This window comes from Falco biarmicus, chromosome 2 (assembly GCF_023638135.1).
Source record: "Falco biarmicus isolate bFalBia1 chromosome 2, bFalBia1.pri, whole genome shotgun sequence".
NCBI lineage: Eukaryota > Metazoa > Chordata > Aves > Falconiformes > Falconidae > Falco > Falco biarmicus.
The window spans coordinates 65,402,036-65,425,096 of record NC_079289.1 but is presented as its reverse complement, the minus strand read 5'-3'; the positions used below and the strand labels follow the sequence as shown (position 1 = coordinate 65,425,096).

The window sequence follows — 23,061 nt, the reverse complement described above, 5'->3', positions numbered from 1 at the left end:
GCCGCTCTTTTCTTTCAGTCGGTTACATACGGTGCCGACTATATGATAACTCCCCCCCATTTCAGCTTGTTACTGCTAGGTAGAGGGGCACTGAGGCTTCCCAGGGCAGTTCAGACGGTGCGGGCTTTTATAGGCAATGCTGCTCTCTGCTCATCTTCTCCTGGTTTTGCAAGTCCTCGTTTCCCTATTCTGAATTCACTTTCAGCATCAGACTTGGCACCCCCAAATTACAACTTTGTTTCAAGACCTGTTTTTTCAGAATGTACTTTTTCATTCATTTTCATCTTTTTATATCTGTATGGTTTTTAGCTTTTCATTTCATAGAGGTGTGTTGCTGTATTCTATGACAAATCACATGAACTGGTTCCAGATGACTTTGGAGACCAAAATTACTGGAGCATTTTGCATTATATCCTCATTACTTGATTGATTTGTGCAGATGTAAGTATAGACTGGGGGATACCAAAAACGGGAACAGCATGCCTTCACAAAGCAGATGGGCCTGCATTTAGGAATCAGCTAGGCTCTGCTCAGTAGAAGTACAGGATGTGAAGCCTCAGCATGTATTTCTGAAATGGGAATGTTGCGGTGCTCCACCCAAAGCGAAGCAGTACTTTTTATTCAGGCTGCTGGGTGGTACCAATTGTGGTGTTCTGTATGTGGTGAAGTTGCTAAGAAAATTCTCCTAAGGGGTAGATTTCATTACAACTCTAGCTACTTAAAGCGTAAGTATTTGTCTCAGGTGGTTGTCTGTGCTCCTCTGAAATGAACAGAAAGCCCAACACTTCCAGATACCTTCTACACCTACTGTACAATGCAATGAATTGCTTTCTGACGCTATCTCTTTTTTCCGCTGGCTGCAGAGAGGAAGCATCTGTGCTGCCAAAATCAACGTCTTGTCAATACTTCTTTCATTCCTTTGATGCTGGCTGCTCTCATTTGTGCTTTCTCTTCTCCACTCCAGAACACTCCAACAGTCATTTGCCTGGGACTTGCAAGGGAGGGAGGGAAGTAACGCTGAAGGAGAGAAGGATGTCTGGGATTTGAGAAGATGAACTGATGTTATATAGAAAAGAAAAAAGAAATCAGCTGGATTTCACAGCTGGAGAAGTGCTAATGGATTTGGAAGCAGCCAGAGCAAACCTTAATGCAGTAGGCACTTCAAACTGGTAAAAACTCCCCCTTGCAGACATCAACAAAATCACTTACCTAAGAATGGTTAAAAACAATTGCAGATTTAAGAACAGCAAATACAGTCGAGAAGCAAAACCTAAATACAGTATTAAAAGGAAAGAGGACAAAGAATGAAGCATAAATTCGCATTCAGTGATCAGCAGTGCTGACATTATAGGAATCCATCACATACTTCCTTTCATGGATGCTCTTTTATTGATTAAAATGGAACACCCTCATTTCATCACTTAAACAGAAGGAGCTGCTCAGAGCAGTACAAGAACAATAAACCAGAAATAAGTAGCATACCATGTGTCATAAAAGTTTATGCTTCCTAGTAAAAAATGGTGAATTGACACAGATCAAGACTGCAACAGCTGACTGTTTTAGCAGCAGGCACTTTTTTTTTTTTTTTTTACACAAAAGTCTGTTAGTGTCTTTACAGATCCACTTTCATGTTACAGTGATTGCATTGGTTTCTCAAGACACACACACTCTTTACCAGAAATGTATTACAATAAAATCACAAGCTTACACGTAGTGAAGTTCTATCTGCAGTCTGGAAGATTTTATCTGGCCAACAAGGATATTCATCTGTTTAATTTAATCTAATTCTTCAACAAGAGGATCAGAAACCACCTGTCCTTTTGACAGGGCACACCCCACCTTACCTTCCCCACCTTGCAGACATGAGCACTTATCCTAGATTCCTTACTGAGACTTTTTATCCCTTGCTCCTACTTGCTAGGGAGAGTAATTGATTTCTTTATTGTTCCACAAACACATTTCATGGGTCATAAAGTTTACTTTTGTTTTCAGCTGTGTGACAGTAATGCTTTCATTACATAAACAGCACAAGAAAACAAACTGGCAGTTAAAAAATGTCCTATTATGCACTTAATTCTGTGTGCTGTTTCCAAGCACAGATCTTAAAGGAACCACATCCCAAAAGACTTCCACTAAATAAGATGGAGGACCTAAACTGCATCGGTAGCTGTCTCTGACTTGAAAGAACAGTGCCAGCCTTTAAATACCTGTCAAAAGTGTCAAAAATAAGCTGAGCTGGTGCATGCATATTTTCATACATATGTATATACATGTGTGTTACGTATGTATCTCCCTTCTGTTTCTATAGAATTGAAGCTTCCAGAAGGAAACTGAAGCCATTTGGGTTGCCAAGAAAGCTCTCCAAATAGAAGCCAATGTCTCTCTTTCCTGAATTTTCCCTTTTCTAATAAATTTTCCATTTCTTTCTACAAACAGTAACAGTAAAAATATGGTAGTTTCTTATCTGAGACTGAGCTACTGCTGTGTTGGGTCACAAGCTGGAGAACCTGGGTGGGTAAGGCCTGGGACTGGTACAACCAACAGACCAGCAGAGAGTTTTATGAGAGGGAAAGAACACTGTGCTAGGCTGCAGCTGGACACACTGGGTGGCATCTCTCTAGGTACCTCAGACAGACACAGCCCTGATGATGGAACAGAGAGGTCCCTAGAGACCTGACTGTACTTCCCGTTAGAGCTTTACTAGCTAAGCCATCCTGGCAGGCATCTATAAAGAGTGCAAAAAGCACTTTGAACAATAAAGACATAGCGCATAGGCTCTTTTGTCATTCCGCCAGGTCTTCACCAGCATTTCAGCTGCAAATACATATATATGTGTGTGAACATATATTACAAGTTATAAATTATATGGTTAAAATACAGTAGTACATTTATGTATTATAATATTTACATATAAATAAACATTTGCTTGACTAGCTGAGGAGTCCTGGGTTAATGGTTGGACTTGATCTTAAAGGTATTTTCCAACCTAAATGACTCTGTGATTATGCACCGGTAGAACCTGAAAGCATAGACCTGCAGATATGTGACATGGAACATTGATCCATAAGGCACTAGGCAGAGAAGAGCTGAAACATCCCACACACTTCCTTTGGTACTCACACAACGAGAGCATCTATTTTTGTCTTCGAGTCCCTGAACTTCAAAGTTCTCGATACATTGTGCAGAAATTTATACTATCTAACTTCAGGTATTTAACTCACTGACAGCATGCTTAGACGATGGTTTCACAGCATAGTGAGTTGACATAACACTTAATCCCAGAAAAAGGGACAGTTCTTGTTCCCTCTTCCCACAGACTCCTCTCTACTCTCAGCCATGCAGCCTCACCGGTTACTTTTGCTATGTCTGATGCTCGTTTGGCTATGAACCTTTTAGCTCACTAATCCAGTGGAAACTATTTTTGGCTGGGGCAAGGAAGAGGAGAAGAAGGAATCGGCAAGGTAGAAGGAGGGAAAGAGGGAAGAGGAGAAAGGAAGACCTCTCTGTGTCAGTGTATAATCATATTTATCACAAATCAGAAATCCTCACTTTAAATGCACAAGGTCAAAGAACTGTCTAAAAAAAATTCCAAAATATTTACTCAGCCCTTCATTCCTGGAATATATAATGCTAATAACAGCAAAATGTCCCTCATAATACTGTACTAACTAAAATAAATTACAAACAACTTTTCAACTATTTACAATTTACAATTTTATTGCCCATAAAACTTTCTTCTTTTAATTTCACTTGCCTTCACTTTGGATGGTGCTTTCATACCCAGACATACACCTGTTCTCCTCCTCTTCAGCTGAAATAACTGAGCCTTCAAAACATCTCATTATTCATCTCACTTCTACCCATGACTTTGCTGAATATTATCTGCATTACAAGGAATAACATAGATTTCCTAGACTTACCATGGATAGACCACATTCAAAATCCTTCTCAAAAAGGATTAAAAAGGGGTTACAAAGCTGATTCCTGCCAAATAAGGTAGGTCATACCCAAGGCTGCACCATGTTTATAGCACAAATGGAGACTGGACAGTCTATACATAGGCTGCTCTGCTCTAAACTCAAAACTGGGCATAGTTATTAGTATCTCTTCTGTAATATCCTCAATATAATAGAAGATAAATATAATTGTCACTTAACACAGGATTCTTCTTACCACACTTTAGCTGCCTAAAACTCCAGAGTCTAGTCTAAATCACCCTTCAAAGCTCCTTCTAGAACCTAAGGAGAGAATGAGACACCTCCAAAGGGCACCTTGTTACAGAGCTAGGCATAAGAGAGCAGGATGATGCTCTCAAAGAATAAGCTGCTTGATCTTACCAGCTAATACAATGCTGGTATATTTTGAAAAGAATGCAGATACCTGAGCTCATACAAGTGTCAGTGTCAATCTATACTGATTATCTTTATATAATCTCCTTGTCTGTTTCTGAAACGTGCAGTTAGATCACACCACAAAATCTAGAGCACATCTATGACTGAAAAGATAGTAGTAAGACTTTTCAGTTCTAATCTTTAAAAGTCCTAAACAAGACAAGGATGATTGCTAATTTGTTCCATTATTATAATTTTTATATCAGCATTAATTATTTTTCCCTGAACTATGTGAACTACGAGGGTGCAAAAAATAATCAATGAAAAAAAGAAGTGCTGTTGACTTTCTCAGAAGCTTGAGTTCAGGGGAGAAATACCACCTTGGTAATGTCAAAGATTGCCTTTATCTGCATTTCCCCTGAAGGACAGTAAAGACTTCTTACATTTATTTGTGAAGGAATATCAAAGATAGTCTCAAGAGATCTACAGAATTTCAACTTTTTTTCTCTTTATGTAAACAAGCTGCTTTAATTAGCTTAATATGTGATATGGAATTTATCAGCAATTAGCATCTTTGATCAAAATCTGCACTAAACCAGTTTCTTCCAGAATGTTTGATTTGCATGAAAAAGTAGATGCAGCATGGTATGTTTGAACCGAGCAAAGTATACATATCAGTATCTTTTTTGGTGTACATATTAATAACTACCACCTTTACACAAAGCGTCCAGTGGGAATTTTCTGATGGACATAACATATTTACAAGATAAAGATTGGTTTTCAAAAGCAAAAGAGGTTTGTTTCTTCTGAAAACTGGTTCACACATGTAAGTCCTTTAAAAAAGCTTTGCTTCTGAAACAGATGCAAAGTCTAATGGCAAGAAAATAATCAGAGGTAATATTGAAATACTACCTCACATACATCTCAATGCAGGGTAGGAATGCATGCATTATCAGGGAAGTCTATCAACTAAAAACAGAAGAGAAATGTATTGCTTTGTTTCTCCAACTGCTGCTATAGTTGCTTTTCAGCACTTAATTTGAAATCTAATTATTGTTGACAGAGATGGGGATGCAAGCATATTAAGGCACCTAAACTTAGCATCCCTTGAGAAGTCTGAAGAAATAGCTTTGCCTTTTCTGTTTGTGTGCAGAGCTCCTTGTTTTAACCTCCCTCATGTTTTCAAATCCTGTTTTTGTCAGAAGCAATGCCTCCTCAGCTAAAATCACTACAACCATCTCTGAACAAGTCAAGATCAGGTTGAGCCAGGTTGAGCCAGCTGACCATTAGATTCATATCTGAGTATGTCCTAGACATGTCAGCAAGAAAATTAACTCTGTGTTAGCATGAAGAAAAAACAAGCAAGACTCATCAATGGATGTATTCAGGTCTATTCAGGCCTCAGACCTGCTGCAGACAACTGCATTCATCCTAAGCAGTACTGCAGTTTGCACTAAATCACACCTCCTGAGGGGTCACTCCTGCTTCTCTGACCATCCCCGTCCTCTCTGTGTCCTTTATGCTCCTGTACCTCCTCCCACCCCCCTCCTGCCTTTGCCTCTCTCTACTGTAGCTGCACTGCTGTCAGGGTGACTCCCACAACCCTATGGAGAGCTCTTGCAGGCAGCACTGTGATACTGCAAATATGCAAAACCCTGACAGTTATTATGGTGCCCTTGCATCAACCACTCAGTCTTGCAGGCACCGCAGTTCCATCATGCTCATTTTCTGTCTTGGGAACAGCATGGCTTGATGAGACTGGCATTGGAAAGACGTGTGAGTGGAAACTGTGAGCGAGTGCTTGGTTTATCCATCAGGTTAGCTAAAACTGCATGTATGGTGTCACATCGACATTGCACATTTAGAGACAGATTTATTTCTGGGTGCTAGCTCATGCCACCTCCACATCTTATCTGAGGAGAAACCTTTTACAGTACTCCTTCAGCACTACTCACTGCTCTCAGCACTGAACCCCCTGCACACCCAGCCTTCCCCATCCTTGTATGTAATTTCAGCATCTCATTTTCTAACTGGAAATACTTTGTACTGTAATGTGAGGAGATGGCAAACAAGCAACCAAGGACACTTCATGTCTTACAATCAAATCCATTTGATCTGAGCAATATCGTATTTTCCACCCACCCAGCTGAATTAAGTGTGCCTTTGGAACAAAACAACGTACAGCTATACTCCGCTCTTCAGTCCCTGACGTGTGTTGCAGGGGGCAAGAGAGACAAACAGGGACAGCAACACATTATTCTTCAATTTCTGCTGTTTGCCAGTTAGAAACATCCCATATCAGTGCAAATCTTTAGTCAAAGGGAAATTTTGTTCTGCTGGTGCCAAGTTTTGCATAGCACAGCCAAGCACGAACGCTAAGAGCTGAAGTGAAATCATGCTAGTCAATGAGGCAGAGTCTGCTTGTGCAAGCACCAGTTCCTTTGAATTAAGGGTTATACCTTGGTCAGCACATTGAACTCCCACTGTGGGCCCTGGGATGCCAAGAACGAGGTCAAAGAGGTGCAACGTTATTAATGTTGTGTTTTAAGAACAAAACGTTGTCCATTCACCCTAAATGTGCTTTTGTCCTTTCTCAAATAGTTCTGCTAATCATTACATATTTCATGTTGCACTTAGTATTTCATCGACCATGAATAAATCTGGACTTACAGAGGATAGGTCACAAGGAAACAGAACTTCAAGACAAAAAGAGAAATAGACACACAGAAAAGGTCAGTTTGAAATAGATATTTTTTCCTAGTTAATTCATTTCGTTTAGAATTAATTTTCAATTAAAAACAAAACAAAACAAAAATGAAGTATTGAGTCATTACAAGGGCCAGACAATTGTCAGAGCTACACTGGGTTAAATTATACTGCAGTAACTGCTCAGAGGAAGTCCAGTTAAAATCGAAGCAACTGAGTACTTTTCAGTTTCTTTTCAGTACATTTCTTTCCCTTCCCACCCCCTTCTGTCCTCCTGCAATGCATAGATTTTTTAGTTACAGGAATACGACATTTTGGTTACATTTCTATGCTTATGTAAGTCCTTACAATCTTATTAATCAATGCAACTTTTTTTTAGGCTGCCCTAAACCCTTTCAATCAAATATACTCAGTTACAGCCCAGGGAATAATTACTGCCCTCAGTCATAGTATGACATAAACCCTTTCAGTCTCATTTCCGCAACACTTGAAAACAAGCAGCTCAGCCTTAGCAAAGACAGTGTTAAAAGGCTGTGGATGGTACTCAAGGCAAAAAGCATAATCAAACTTTTAAGTTATTTTCTTGGTCTGTTCCCCAGAAACCCAGACTTTCAACAGCCAGATCATCACTAAATGTTATTAGCAGAAAGCAGTTTTCCTTGTTCCATGCTGGGAAATGCAAGCAGGCACTAACACCAAACATACTGGACACTTATTTCTCCACGGTCTTTGTGTAAATGACACAACACGTTGGGTATTACATGGTTTAACCACTGCTCACCCGCCTTATGTCTTTTTCAGCCATTTTACTTTATGCTAAGGACAGAAGCAATAGAAAACTAAGAGGCAGATTAGAGGAAAACTGAAAGATAAAACAACCCTAAAATGTTATGACTGTTAGTAAAGTATCATGAATGCTGTGGAAGACAAAGCTATTTTCATTTGCCCACTGCTGAGTTTGCAGCTTGGAACCTGCTGTTCCTCCTGGTCTCTGACATAGAAATCCAGGGCAATAGTTCTTAAAAACAAATAAACTGTTTTGTTAGTAGCAAAATTAACGAGGTCTGGCCTGCCACAGATTTTTGTCTCACAGGTCATGTCCCATTTGGATTCTCTAGTGTTTAACAAAAGGTGAGCTGACACTGCAGCCTTTACCACCATGGGGGAACTAACTCACAATCCTCTACTCTACCCATCTGTGAATTTTCATGAAACTTGAAGGAACTGCACACCTTTGAAGTCTCTATCTCCCTGTTGAATTCATCTGAAATTGGTCAACAAGTTCAAAAAATGGAATAGAGTACAGAGAAAGACACAGACAAACATCATGGCTTTATAAATTTCACTCCTTTGGGAATTCCAGCTAGAAACACAAGCTAAAAGCAGGGGAATACTTGCAAATACATCACTGAGACTTAAAGGCAATGCAGAAAAAGCCCCCATATTATGGAAGACATTTGCCTACAAATAGTGAGAACAAGACTGCATTTACAAAGAAGAAAACAGGAAATCACAATAGACTACTTGTAAGTAAAGCAGGTCATTGTTAGTAAAATGCAAGGTAAATCCATCTTTTTGTCCTCCGAGTTTAACACCACTTTTGATTTATAGCAGTGAAGGCTCTGCATTATGAAATTAATCATATTTCATGATGCTTGGCTATAATCAGTCTACTGTGAAGTGCACATTGGACATGCTGTTATTCAACCAAGACACTGCTAAATTTTGCCAAGAGCAAGGGAAGTGTAAGACTTTCCACAAACCCACTCCTATACACCTTCCTTTACCCAGATGTCCCAAGGACTTTCTGTGACTTCCTTATATAAATAAAAGCAAGGGGTTTGCAAAGCCAAAGCTAAGTCTGAAAAAAACCCACACAGTGTCATCAGATCTTGTCTGACCTACCTAGCAGGTAATCCTGATAGCAAGAGCTCTGGGGTTTTTTCTTCTTTTTAGCACATATAGTTTCAGGAAAGCATTCCTGACTTAAACTTCTTGTGCAGAACAAGATCACTTGTTACAGTTGAGCCGGTCGTGTGGGTTACTGCTGCCCAAACTGGCATGATCCATCATTTTGTCTCTCTTTCCATCCTTTTCCCAGCTACATGGTCCTGGCCAGGGTGTGGCCCTCATCTGATCCTTCCCTGGGTTAATTCAACTCACTAAACCAGCAGGAAAGTAATTCAGTAAAAAAAACAGGCTGCTTCTGTCAGAACTGAAACCATCCCTTGCCTGGTACAGATGGAGTCACTGGCAAATTCATGCTTCTCTGAAACTTCTTAGAAATAGTCAAACAAATGGCTAACATTTTGAGGCAGATGCAGCATTTTCAAGTTATCTGGAAAACCCTGCTTTTCATGTATTTAAGACATTCTGAGAAGATAAAATAAAAAGGATTGTTACTTACTATTTGTCTTCTGTTCTCTACCAGGTGGATGCCAACAATCCCTAGGAAAGATCCAAAGCCAAGCTGAGGCAAAGAACAAAAACCAACAGAAATGCATGACGTCAGCTTATTTGGTCAACATAGCAACTCATTATAGTGGTATCTGAGCTCATATATTGTATAGATGGGCTAACTGGGGTGGGTCAGGGGAAAGGGTAGAAGTTACTGCTGGACTTAAATTGTATAATATAATAGGGAATGACCATATATAATTGTATAATATAATAGGGAATGCAGCTCTTTGCTATTTCAGAGCAGAACTTGTCATGTAGTAAACAGAAGCCTGTACAGACATACACTTCTACAACCTGCCTACTGTTACCATAGTCACATACAGTTTTACACACTGTAAAGCAAAAATCAAGCAAAGCAGGAGAAAGGAACACTCACATTTAGCCCATACATCATTATTTTTGGAAAATTACAAATTTAGGCAACTGTAGACAAACAGTTTTCCTGAAAAAAACAGAGGTGTGGCTGCCATCCAGCTTACCCAAGTTCAAACTCTTCGGGTTGGATTTGTTTGATTTTAATTTCTAAACACCACCACACTTCCCAGAGAAAGTCCTTGCTAAAATGCCAAAAGGTCCAGTACAGTTAGTTTCAACATGGGACAGCTGTAGCACCAACAGCCACAGGAGAGAGAGGAGAAGAGGACACTGGAATAAGCTGGCCTGACTGTTCCTACCAGTGCTGCTTCAACACTAGGCTGGCAGGAAAAGCCCCCTCCTTATGACGGGTTCACGGAGGTTTGGAGAGGTAACAACTCCTTGGATTCGTGCTTAACAGGAGGTAAAGCAACAACAGGTGAGACCAGCCTTTCATCAGATCTTCCTGGAGTCAGGACTCCCGCTGGGCTCACGTGGGCTTGGAGAAAAGGGCTCTCCTTGGTGCCACACACCTGAGACATAGCTGGCCACAGCCTCAGAAGCAGCCACAGCAGGAGTGCAGGTGTCAAGAGACTCTTTCCAGAGAGCTCCCTCCTCGCACACTGCCCTGTGGCCACCTCAATTTCCCATCACTTAGACGCTCCTTCCCCCCCTCTTCACCAGGGCTGACACTCCTCCCTGCCCAGACACCCTCCCCAGTCACCCCCTCAGCTCCCACACAACCCACCCCATGGACGGGGCATGATGTTTCTGCTAAAGAATCTAAGCCCCTTTCTGGAATGTGGTCTCTGAACCTGGTTCAGGGCCTCTCCTCCAGGCACAAGTTAAGTTTTTAAGGACCATGTGTCCCAGCCAAGGGCTTGAGCAGTGCCCGTGAACTCCCTGCCATTGTGCACAACTGCTCACAGAAGTTACAGAGAAAGCAAATCTCCTGCAAGCACTTTATTTGTGCGGTATCACAACAGGAATCTGTCACTCTCTTTCAAGAAAGCAAATGTAAGGAAAGGAGATTTGCTCTTGAGTGCTGTGGGAAGATTCATGTGAAAGGGAGGCACAGGGACTAAAAGCAAAGACTTTGAAAAAGGAAGAGTGCACAAGTGCATTCATGCTGACAGCTGAATAGGAGAGAGACTTGGAAATGTGAGCAAGGACACTCTGTTCAGGGAACAGCAACTTTGTAAATTAAGATAACTACATCAAAATGACACCTGGTTCCAAGCCCCATTTTTCATCCCAATGGGAACAATCCATAAAGCCCCATTTATGGCTGATGCAGGGGACACACAGCAGAGTAATAGCCACGTGAAGTAAAAATGAGCAAATACAGAACAACAGCAATTAAATCAGAAGAAGCAGAACCACAGAGATCACAACGTAAGCCACGGCAATGCTGAGACTGGTTTAGGGTCATATGTGCTGCTTTTTTTTTGTCTGTTTAGACAATAGGCTATTTGGGTTGGGAACTCTGGGAGTCCAGGTCAGTATGGTGACTTGGATAATTTGGCCCTGTAGACTCCTGGTTGAAAGAGTATAAAAATAGCAAATGAAAATAATACAAGCAGTAGTCATAGTGAAGTGACATTAAATATTTAAGTATAAACTATCCATAAGGAAGTCCAACTCTGACTTTGCAGCCCATTCCACAAAAACAGCCCTAAACCCAAACCGATGACCAAGCAGTAATCTACTAAATACAGGCATGTTCCAAAGTGGAACATTATACTAACTTGTCTACACACAGTTGGATGTATAAATGCAGGCAACACCTAGCACTATAAAGATGTATTTAGAAAAAAGCTTTTTCCAAAACAAATGAGAAATCACCACATCTAGAGAAATTAAGGCACCTAACTCTTCTTGAAGCCCAAATTATATTATGGATCTAGCCCCGAAGCCATGCTCTGAAAATGCTTCTAGGTGCAAGTAAATCCATGCAAGTGGACGGTCTTACTCACCTTTGTAGGTGTTTGCAAGGTAGGGCCTAATTCTGCGTGGTTTTTAAGACCAAAATCCCTTCCCTAAGGTTGATGGAGATTTGGATCTCACCTACCAGCTCTGAAGTTATTGTTTTACTACTGAATTCTACTAGACCTCATTTTTAATTGTAATTAACACTGTCTGTCCACATAATCTCTCTTTTCTTTGAGCCCAATAGTTAATTAGGTAGTGTTGAAATAACTCCCCTAGCTTTAGCTATCTAGAAGTCTGGGATCAGTGCTATGTTGGTTTTCTAAGCTCCCTCTACTGTCAGCAGGGAAGAGAAGCACCTTCTGAGCGCCTTCTGAGGAGAAGCGCCTTCTGAGGAGAAGCACCTTCTGAGGAGAAGCACCTTCTGAGGAGAAGCACCTTCTGAGGGTGGTTCAGCTCATCCTGGACGAGGTGGCTGACTGTGCCGAGGTGGACAGGCCATGGCACAGCCCCTCTGCCAGGCTGAGCTGGAGCCAGTGACCTCTGGAAATGGGGCAGGAGCACAGGGCGCTGTCACCCACCTCTGGCTGGGCTTTTGGCAAGGTATCACGCAGGGGTTGCGCAGCACCTTTAAATCATCTTAAATGCGTGTGATATTTAGCGTATTAATGAAGCTGGCGCTGATGATTACACATCAGTCTTTCTGTTACTTTAATAATCCAACACGTGCAAGAAATTTTCATAGTTTCATAAAATTCTGAATTTTATGAAAACTATTTGGTCTACACAATCTTTTGAGGGGGAATATTATTAGTAAAAGGTTTTGGTTTTAGACTGTTCTGATAAATTCTAGCTATACTACCTGGTTATTAATGACTCCAAGATTTTTTTTAAGTTAATTTAGAATATTAGTTTAAATTTATTTTAAAATTTATATTTTAATATTTTATTTACCTTTTTAATTTAAAATTTATTTAAAATAAAATAAAGGTATTTATTTAAAAATCATTTTAGTAGATTATATTTTTCAGATGAGTGAACAGACATTGTGTTATTCCTAAAAGAAGCTAAATGATGAAATAAGTTGTTTTGTGCACATGGATTTATTACCTGTTACACTCACTAAAGACTACAGTTTAAAAACAAAACTTCTTTCTAGGTAATGAGTGCAGATAATATGGTCTTCTAAAAGATTTTAATTCAAATTGCGGAAGAAGAAGAGACTTTTATCAGTATTAATCTATCTATTTTAGCTTAATGAAAGGAAAATTCATCTTTTAAGGTTTTATTCTTGGAACTACTTCTTGTTCTATTTTTAAAACAACACTCCTTATAGATCATTATCCCAAAATTATCTTTCCGAAAGACCTCTTCTCAGCATGACACTAAGATGCAAGAGGACTTGCTTAGGAGGAACAGTTCTAACTCACAAATTATTAATGGCAATGCAAAATGTATGCACAGTATTAAAGACACATATCCTTCTCCTCCGGGCCTTTGATTCCATGGAGAACAAGAAATAACGGTACTTTACAACATGTTTTGGTAGTGGTGGATCTATGTACCTAACCAGGTGCCTGACTCCAAGTACATGAGTTTCTTTCTTCCCCTTGTACCCTCTGCTTCATCCTGGCTGGCTCGGGGACACCAAGTAGGGCAGACGGGCCTTTCTCTACCTGCTGCCCATGTTCCTCTTTTTTAAAACTCAGTCCAGGCATTTGAAATTTTTTTTTGCCTACAGGGGTTTCCACATTTCTGAATATGGCCGATCCCTTCTTCTGAGATCAGAAAGGGCCACAGGGGTTGAACCAGGCAGAGCTTGGCAGGGCTACCCTTCCCCAAAAGTCACAGGCACCGCAGGGCAATGCAGATGCAACTTGAACCTTGTGCCCAGTGCAGGAACATGTTTAAGCAGCCTGTTGCCAAGGCAAAACCAAGTTTTTTTCCTTGTTTCTCCAGCAAAAAAAAAAGGATTTTTTAAGGGGATCTCATACGAGCGGACTGGCATCAAGACTGCACAAGAGGACATTAGGCAGGCTCCCGGGAGAAGCTTCCACGCGCCCACCTGCACGGCTTTCCCTGCAATGGACCCAGCAGAATTCCTGGCACATGTACACGAGAGCGCAGTGGCTCTTTCTGCCATCAAAGTAGTAAACCTCTAAAAGGCTGTTTAAATCTATCCCATGCCTACTGTCCAGTCACTTACACACCCACATTTAATAGAGATCAGTCAGAAGTCAAGCACAGGTTCCCACATTGGCCCCTGAGCCCCACACGCTGCTGTGCAGTGCAACCTTGGCCTCCTCCTGCCCCCGAACAGCCTCCCCTTTGGGGCACTTCAGAAAAACAGAGTTTACCCCCCCTACCTTATCACACACTAGAATTAGACCAAAACAGAGGAGCATCTCTCTCCTGCGAAATGCAACAAGCCTGTTTTGTTTGTTGTTTTTTTTTAATCAATCAAAGCTTCCCATATCCAGCTGATAATAATTTATTTGGATGTACCAAATAATCTAAAATAGGTTTCTTTACTCACAACGATGCCTGGGTAGTAGCCTCCCACGGTAACATTTTCCGTCCTTGTGGTAGCTGCCAGACCTATGGTCAGTATGAAAACAGACACTACCAGCAGAGAGACTGTGAACCAAAGAGAAGTCTTCTTCCTTTTTGCAAATTGTCCTGTAGGGAGGGGGAGCAAGAAAAAAAAAAAAAAAAAAAAAAAAGAGAGAGCTTTTCATTGCAGTCATGGCAAAACAAATACAAAATGATGGAAGACTTTGTTAATCCTTGCTGTTGTTAACCCACTGCTGTTCTCCCACTAAGGAAAATTGCTGGCAGACAACAGAAGGAATTAAAACCAGTTAGCTAGAGCTCAGCATAGCTAAATGCACACGCATTGAGTACATGCATGAGATGAGGTTTTATTAAGCTGAACTGAAAGTCACTGACAATGATAATTATGCCTTGTCTTCAGTAATGTTTATAATTAAGTGTTGCTCACATCCGTAAGTCAGATCCTGCAGGCACCAAACGCTTACCTATGTGAAATACCAATTTGACTCTACTGGGACAGAACATAAAAATTCATGTTTTAAGCAAGATTAGCAGAAGCTCTGCATGCTATCATGAAAATGAATGTGTTCTTTGTATTTACAGGTAAGGAAAGCAACCTGTACCTCTGCAGCAAAGCTGTAACATAGTTGATCAGGTAGCGATACATGGGACTACCTTTTTAAACAGTAGCTGCTCAGTGAACTGCATTAAGTCTCACTGGGAATTAGGTTCCAGATACTCAGAAGTAGAAAAAAAGCAGGCTCATCTACTGCTTTCAGCCTGCTTGAAGTCACTTAACCTTGTTGTGGTGGCATATCTGAGCTGCAACCACAGGTTATTCACCAGAGCCCTAGCCCATGGCACAAACTTCGGTTAAGACTTTAAAACCAGCAGCTGATACATGACCCTAACTAACAAAAGGCACCCAAATGAATCAACCTGTGGTCCCCCTTTCTGGCGTTTTTGCTTTGAAAGGCAAGGCAAGAGTGTGCAGGATTAGCCCTGAAACCCTGGGCCATGCGATTTCACGCTACCCCCCATGCTACCCTAGGCTGGAGCTGGGCAGCATGGAGCTCCAGCGAGAGCACAACCTGTCCCCAGCACGGGGCCGTGTCTCTCCCCTCCACAGCCTCGTGGCAGAGACTGTAGCGTTGCACTGGATACTGGCGCCAGGGAGGGGTAGGTGAGAGGGGAAGGCAGCCTGGTGTGGCTCATGTTCTGAGGGTGCTGCTGTAAGCAGAAACAGGGCTAATGCGGGAAAGTCAAACAGCAAGCAGAAGCTATTTGCAATGAGTCACTTGAGTGACATGGCCAATTTAAAGTCAGGTAGCTCTGTTAAATGTTTACAGTTCAAAAGCCAGGCTAGATTAGTGATGTTTGCAAACTAAGTCAAATAATTTCAATGAATAAATGCATTTATAATAAAATCTGTATGTTTGCTGACATTTCACCAGTAGAACAACCAGCCAAAATTAGTCCAGTCTTTTAGTATGAAATGCAAGCAACTTCACTGAAGACAAACATCTTCTGTTGAGCTTATGCAAGGCTCTTTCACCTGCATGTACAAAGTCTTCCTGCTAAAGATCAATAAATAACTCACAAGACCCTCCTGACATCTCCACTTCCAGCCTGTGCCCCAGCTGTCTGCCTCTGCAATTCCCTGTTAATCCATGGAGGGTCACTGGGGACATGGAAACGGAGAGCTTCTTCATTATCAACAAGTTCTTCACCAGCTGTATGGGGTTAAAGGCAGTTCTTTCAATGAGGCCAGCTCACATGGCCAAGAGGGGAAAGAGGACTTCAGACTTGTAACTCCACAAATCAGTTGCTCTTCCCATAAACTGAACTGATTCATTCAAAATATTGACCAGATTTTAAATAATACCTGACGACCTTACTGCAGGCTATCATCTTTGAAAAGTTGTGGAGATGGAGGAATCCCCAATAACTGAAGAAAGGCAAATGCTCCACCTAGCTTTAAAAAAGGCCAAAATGATGATTCAGGGAATTACAAGCCAATCAACCTCACTTGCGTTCCTGGGAGGCTAGGACCAAAAATATGGAGCAAATCCTCTTGCAAGACATTTCCGGGCACATAAGGAAAAGGTGACTGGCAACAGTCAGCATGGATTTACCAGAACCAAATCATGTCTGACCAACCCAGCTGCCTGCTATGAGAAAATGACTGGGTGTGTGGAGCAGTGGATGTCTTTTACATTAAATCTAGCAAGGCTTTTAACATGGTATCCCGCAACATTCTCATAACTCAGTTGGGATGTTGTGGCCTGGATGAGTGGACAAGCAGATGGTTAAAAAATTAGCTGGATTGTTGGGTTCAGAGGGAGTGGTTAATGGATTGTACTCTACCTGGAGGCCAGTAACAAGTGGAGTACCATAGTGGGCCTCTGTCCTGGGACCTGTCCCATGTAATGTATTCATCAATGACCTAGAAAAAGTGGTAGCATGCCCTCTCATCAAGCTGTCAGACAACACAAAACTGGGGGCAGGCAGTCAATAACCTGGGGGGCAAGGTTGCCATTCAGAGGGATCTAGGCAGGCTGGAAAAACGGGCCAGCAGAAACCTTGCAGAATCAAGCAGCCAGATGCAAAGTCCTGAACAAAGGAAGGAACAATGCCTTGCAGTGGTACAGGTAAGGGAGTGCCAGACTGGGGAGCAGCTCCACTGAAAAGGACGAGCTGAACATGAACCAGCAGCGTGCCCTGGGAACAGCATCCTGGACTGTATTAACAGAGGCACCATTAGTAGATCAGTAACTATGCCCCCCTAGTCATCACTTTTCAGATCACATATAGTATTACACCCAGTTTTGAGGCTCCAGTACAGGAAATACTGTATTTATTTATAATACTGTATTAATTTATAAAATTAACTGCAGTGATTCAACAGGGAAAGAAGGTCAGGAGCTGGCAAACTCACTGTGTGAGAAGAGGCTGAGGGAACAAGGCTTGCTTTTGGCTTTTGGCAGGGCTAGCAGAAGTCTTCCAGTGCCTGAGGTGGTTGTCAGTAGGACAGACTCAGGCTTTTCATAGTGGTGCACAGCAGGAAGACAAAAGATAGTGGACTTAAACCGAAATACAAGAACTGTTTCAGTCTGGGTATAAGGAGAAAAAAATTCAACATTAGGACAGTCAAGCATTGGAACAGGTTGCTTAAAGAGGTTATGCTGTCTCCATCCTTGCAAGTTTTCAAGATTTAACCAGAAAAAGCATTGAGTAACCTGGTCTGACCTCACAATTGACCCTGCTTTGAGCAGGAGGTTAGACTAGAAACTTCCCCAGGTACCTTCTCACCTGAATTATTCTGTGATTTTATGGTAGTTGAGACAGCTAGACTAAAGGTGGCTTGAATATGTGTGCTCATATCCACTGTTACAAAACTGCAGCTGCAATGTAGACATACTCTAAAGGGACACAGGAGCACAAAACCTCTGAAACCCTGTGGGAGAGATGCTCTTTAGCCAAGTGCTTCTAAAACTATTGAATGCCTTTATAAAGAATGCCTGAGGAGCCAAGCCTTCACATTTTTCCAAAACACCTGTACTGGCAAAGGTTAACCAGATCACATGGAGTTAAACGAAGGGTACAACCTGCCCTCCAGAGTTTTGGTTGTCAATAACAATGTGCAAAAAAGAAAGAGATCAGTTTGATGGCCCAGACTGAGTTTGCTGGAAAATGTCTTAGGAAAAGCATGCTCTTATTTGTAATTGGAGTAAATTGGATGTGGATTTAGTGAGATAAAACAGAAAAGGATGTCGTTATCTGCAGGCTCATTTTTGGACTGAACTACATTTTGAAATGTACACATGCCAGAAGCCATTTGCATACATGATACCCTTCAGCCCTCACATTCATTGATCTTTACCACCTGCATCTCAAATCAGAGGCAAAGATCCAATCATATCTCTTCTTTTTCATACTCCAGTTCGGAAACTCTTGTAACTACATGCAGTTAGCTACAAACTCCGCCCTCAGTAGAGATGACTTACAGACAGGAGCACAGAAAGGCCCCTTCTGGAGCAGAGACCACACACACAAGACCCTGTTCTCAAAAACTGCCATGTACTCAGAGATGATGGGTAGAAATCAGGTCTAAATTGGTTTCTGCTCTGGCTGTCTGGCTTTCCTTAGTTACATCAATAAAAATCTTCACTGTATCTATCAAAAGGTGTATAATTCCATGTACAAAAGTTACCAGCATATTGTGAGGCCTAAGTAATATTTGTAGAGCAGTATAACATCTTCAGATTAAAAAGGCTACAGCTGCAAAGGGTTCCTACTATTAGTTCCCTTTTGCTATTTCAGTCATGTTGGCTCCCAGGATTGTTCGAGTCTTTGTTTACTGCTGTTTGTAGCAGTTGCCATGCAGTTTTTTGGATCTGTGTATAATGTCCCTACCAGCCAAAACCCAACGCCAAACTGTTCCCTCAGGAGCCCTGTCTACAGCACAGACAGCGGGGCTGGCCCAGCCTTCTTCCCTGATGCTCTCTGTGGCAGGGCTTGGACCGAAGGCCGACCATACACAAGCACAGCAGTTAAACTAAGAGCAGAGGAAATGTTGCTGTCAGTATAGTTAGGCTGAATTTTCTTCCAACACCAACGTTCCTATAGTGCAGGAAGCAGTTAATGTAGCTATTGACTTTCCAATTTTTTAATATTGAAGTGACTCTCAAAGTAATTTTGACATTTATCCTCTTTAAGTTCTCTAACAATGATCCAGTACGGACATTATAAACTCTTAGTCTGGACCTTAATCCAAGCTAGTTATAGCTTCAAATTTTTACCTCTAGCATACCAAAAATCAAGCGTGTAGAAAAAAATCTTCTTGTCATATCCTTATTAGCGTTAGCTTGAGGCTATGGGGTCAATAGAGGGTGCAAACATGTTATTACCTTCTATTAGCAATATTCCTCAGCAGTTTTGGCCAGCAAAGTATTAACTGAGTTTTGATACTGCAGCAATGAGCACTACGGTAACAACTGGGTGATAAATTAGAGAGGTAATGCTGCTTCCGCATCACTGGCTTGTGCTTTGCCTGGCATAGATTGAAATTGTGCACAAAAAGGAGCAGTCCCAGAAACACTCCCTGCTTTGTTTGCTAAATGTCTGTCAGGCAAAGTACCTGCTTGAACCACTCGTGCTGCTGCTTCAATGGAAGGAAAGAGAAGGCTGTCAGGACAAGCAGGAGAGACACCGGGCTGCGGACAGAGAAAGGCCCGTGAGGACAGAATTTGATATCACCCTCCAGAAAGTAAAAAAGAAAAAGTGCCTGCTGAAGACCAAGCTCTGCTGGACTCAGCAAAATCTTTAGTTCATTGACCAGCTGCAGAAAACAAAATTATGTTTACAGTGCTCTGTTCATGATGGCTGAGGGATACATTCAATTTGTAGGAAGACTATAGAAAATTAATAGTTGGGGGATGGACACACATAGATCAGATTGCTGGTAGAATGCAAAGTGGTGGGTCTAATGATGAATGGCAGGGTTTGGATTCGAACGAAGCAAAAGGTGAATTTAAAAGAAGAATGAAGAAATCAATAATGAAACCTGTCCACAGTACGGAATGCGTCCAATGGTCAAGGGAAAGAAAGAATAAAATGCAATAGCATCTCTCAACCTTGGAAAATTTGCATACGATCTGCAATTTAACTCAAAAAGAAGTCTACATTTAGACCGAGGTAACTATACTTTGCTAATTTCACCACCCCTTTTACAATCCAGCTTCAGACATCATAAAGTCTATTAAAAAGTGTGGAATGAATTTTGGAAGGGAAGAATTGTGCGTGATGTAGCAATTTTCCGGGATCACAATAACATTTGCTGAATATTAGCACCACACCATTTCATACTTTCCTTTTTGATCTAGTTAAGGTGATCTATGATAACACTGGTGATAGGTGGAAACATTTATTTCAAGTAATGCCCCAGTCCAATGTATATTAGCAGCCTAAATGAGAAAAGATAAGGGAGGAAAGTTTTGCAGCAGAAAAGAATGGTGCATTTTTATTACCCAGTGGATACTACTAGAAATCGTGACATGTTTCAGAGAATGGCATCAACCATATATAATAAGATAATTTAACCAGAAATTTGCCATAGACAGAGGATTATAGTATCAAAGGTATCCACTGCTTTGCTGCTGTCGAGAAAATATTTAAGGGAAGATCTTCGGAGCTAAATTAATAATTTTTAATTACTGCAGTTCTCACTTCAGTGCCATCTCTCTCTTGGCTACAATTTTCATTGTTTATTTTCAAAACTGGTTTATGCCAGTCAAATTGAATTAATCCTACATTGCCTCCCAAAATTAAATGTGATGGACTGAGATGTTTAAATCAGATATTCACACCTGCTGCTGGTGATTACTTTCCCTCTTCTGATTAAATGCTTGACTTGTCCAGAGTGCTGAAGTAATTAAACCAAATGCAACAGCATTCATTTCAAGCCACAAGATAGCAGCTTTTATCAGGCCCATTTCTTATCTTTATTTTGAATTTGTTGAGGAAGAATCCATGAGTGTGTTACATATTCAAGACCATAGGAAACACTGCTGTGCTCTTTCACAATTCTATTACACACACACACACAAAGAAAAACAAAAAACACACACACAAACCCTGCTATGCTATATAGTGTAGCTATAGTAAGTGATACCATGCAGCATCACTATGACTTCATTGCTTTGGCAGCAAGTGTTTCACTAATAAATAATTGAATGAGGAGCTAATCACTAGTTTAAAGCTAGTATACAGATTCTTCGTTTTCCAGTGATTACCTGAAAATATTTCTAAGTTACAGCATATCTTCCACCGCTACCTTTTCAACACCGATATCATCATTCTTCTTCCAAGTTCAAGACAATAATTAAGATCTAATACATTTTCAAACTGTCTGTTAAGATCCTTGGGCACACAGCAAAGCCTCCGCTTACCCTTTCAAACACTACACGGAGCAACTCCTAGCACTAAGTTCTGTGTTTTCTCGACTTTAACGAGTATCGCTGGAATAATGACCTGTTTCTCCATTTTCCTATTTTCTGCACGTCTTTATTTCTCGGGCCGTACGCGGTAATAAGCACAAGCAGCACACCACTCCAGCAAAGAACCACCGACACAGCGGACCCAGGAGGAGGGAAACCCGCTGCCGCCTGGCTCCTGCGGCGCTGCCCCGGCCCGCCCCGCTCCCGCCCGTACCGCCGGGCGCGCAAGGGGTCTCACGTTAACCTCAGCGCCTCGTACAACGCCATGCGTTCCTACGCCAAACCACCAGCGGTTCGGTAAGCACGGCGGCAGGCTCACAAGAACTGGTATTTGTGAACACCCCAGTGAGCGAGAGCAAGAGACAGCGTGAGCGCCCACCCGGCCACCGAAGCCCGAAGCCCCGGTGCCCCCGCTCCGCGGGGCTCCCCGCTTGCGCCTTCCCGGGCCGCTGACTGACGCGCGGAGGCAGACGCACCGACCCCCCCGGGGCAGCCCGCCGCCGCCCCCAGCCTCGCCCGGCCGTCCGGCCCCCCTGCCGGCGCCCGCTCTGCCGCCGGGGTGGGCAACGCGCCGCGCCGCCGCCGCCTCCCCGCGGCTCACGCACTCGGCGGGGCGGGAAAGTTGCGGCGGGGCAGGTGCCGGGGCTCACCTGCGGGGTCCAGCAGGGCCAGCGGACCGGACACCGCGGGGGCGGGCGGCGGCGGCACCATCTTCCGCGGCCGCCTCCCCTCCGCTCCGCGCCTCGCCGCGATGCGATGCGATGCGATGCGGCCGGTGCTGGCCGCGGGGTGCGGGCGGCCCGGTGGGCCCGCCCCGCGGGGGAGTGCGGCGGGGGGCGGGGGCGGGGCGAGGTGCTGCCCCCGGCGACCGTCCTTTCCCGAGGCCGAGCCGGCGCGGCCCCCGCCCCGCCCTGCGGGGAACGGCGGCGGTGCCCGCGGCCTGGCAGGGGGAACTGGTCCCGCGTCGTCCGGGCACAGCGGCGGCCCGGCGGGCACCGTGCGTCCCCCCCGGCCTCGCCTGCCCACAGCCCCCCGGGGCAGCCGCAGCGGGCAGGGCGGGCGCCGGAGGCTCGTCCAACGGCCGCCCGACGGCCCGTGTCGAACAGAGCAGGGCGGGCCTGTACCTCCTGTCCCGGGGCCTGGAAGAGGGGGAGCTGCCTTGTGACCCCTGAGGGCAGGAGGGGGTCACCAGGTGTCTCAAGGACCCTCCGCTGCTGCACACTTCACCTTCCTTGGGTAAAAATTCACCCACACTGGGCAAAACGTATGGTCAAAGTATCACAATTCACAGAATGGTTTGGGCGGGAAGGGACCTTCAAGACCATGTAGTTCCAACCCCCCACCATGGGCAGGGACACCTTCCACTAGACCAGGCTGCTCAAAGCCCCATCCAGCCTGGCCTTGGACACTGCCGGGGATGGGGCATCCGCAGCTTCTCCGGGCAACCTGTGCCAGGCCCTCACCACCCTCACAGTAAAGAATTTCTTCTTAATATCTAATCTATATCTACCTTCTTTTGGTTTACAACTATTACCCCTTATCCTATCACAACAGGCCCTGCTACAAGGTTTGTCCCCATGTTTCTCATAAGCTCCTTTAGGTACTGGCAGGCTGCTGTAAGGTCTCCCCGGAGCCTTCTCTTCCCCAGGCTGAACAACCCCAACTCTCTCAGCCTGGCTTCACGTGAGAGGTGCATAAAGATGTGGCACAAAGTCCCAGAGGTCAGCTCG

General features: G+C 43.1%; 1 protein-coding gene across 2 annotated transcripts in view; it reads right to left on the bottom strand.

The window, feature by feature from the left end:
- The window catches only part of TMEM255B (transmembrane protein 255B), a 76,221-nt gene extending 54,071 nt beyond the window's left edge, over positions 1-22,150 (bottom strand). For both annotated transcript variants that reach the window (XM_056329932.1, XM_056329931.1), the window contains exons 1-3: positions 21,982-22,150; positions 14,317-14,459; positions 9,445-9,507 (exon numbers count right to left, since the gene is read on the bottom strand). In XM_056329932.1, coding sequence (XP_056185907.1) covers positions 9,445-9,507; positions 14,317-14,459; positions 21,982-22,042 — 267 coding nt within the window. In that variant the 5' untranslated portion in view covers positions 22,043-22,150. The remainder of the gene's footprint in view (positions 1-9,444; positions 9,508-14,316; positions 14,460-21,981) is intronic.
- Between the last annotated feature and the right edge of the window lie 911 nt (positions 22,151-23,061).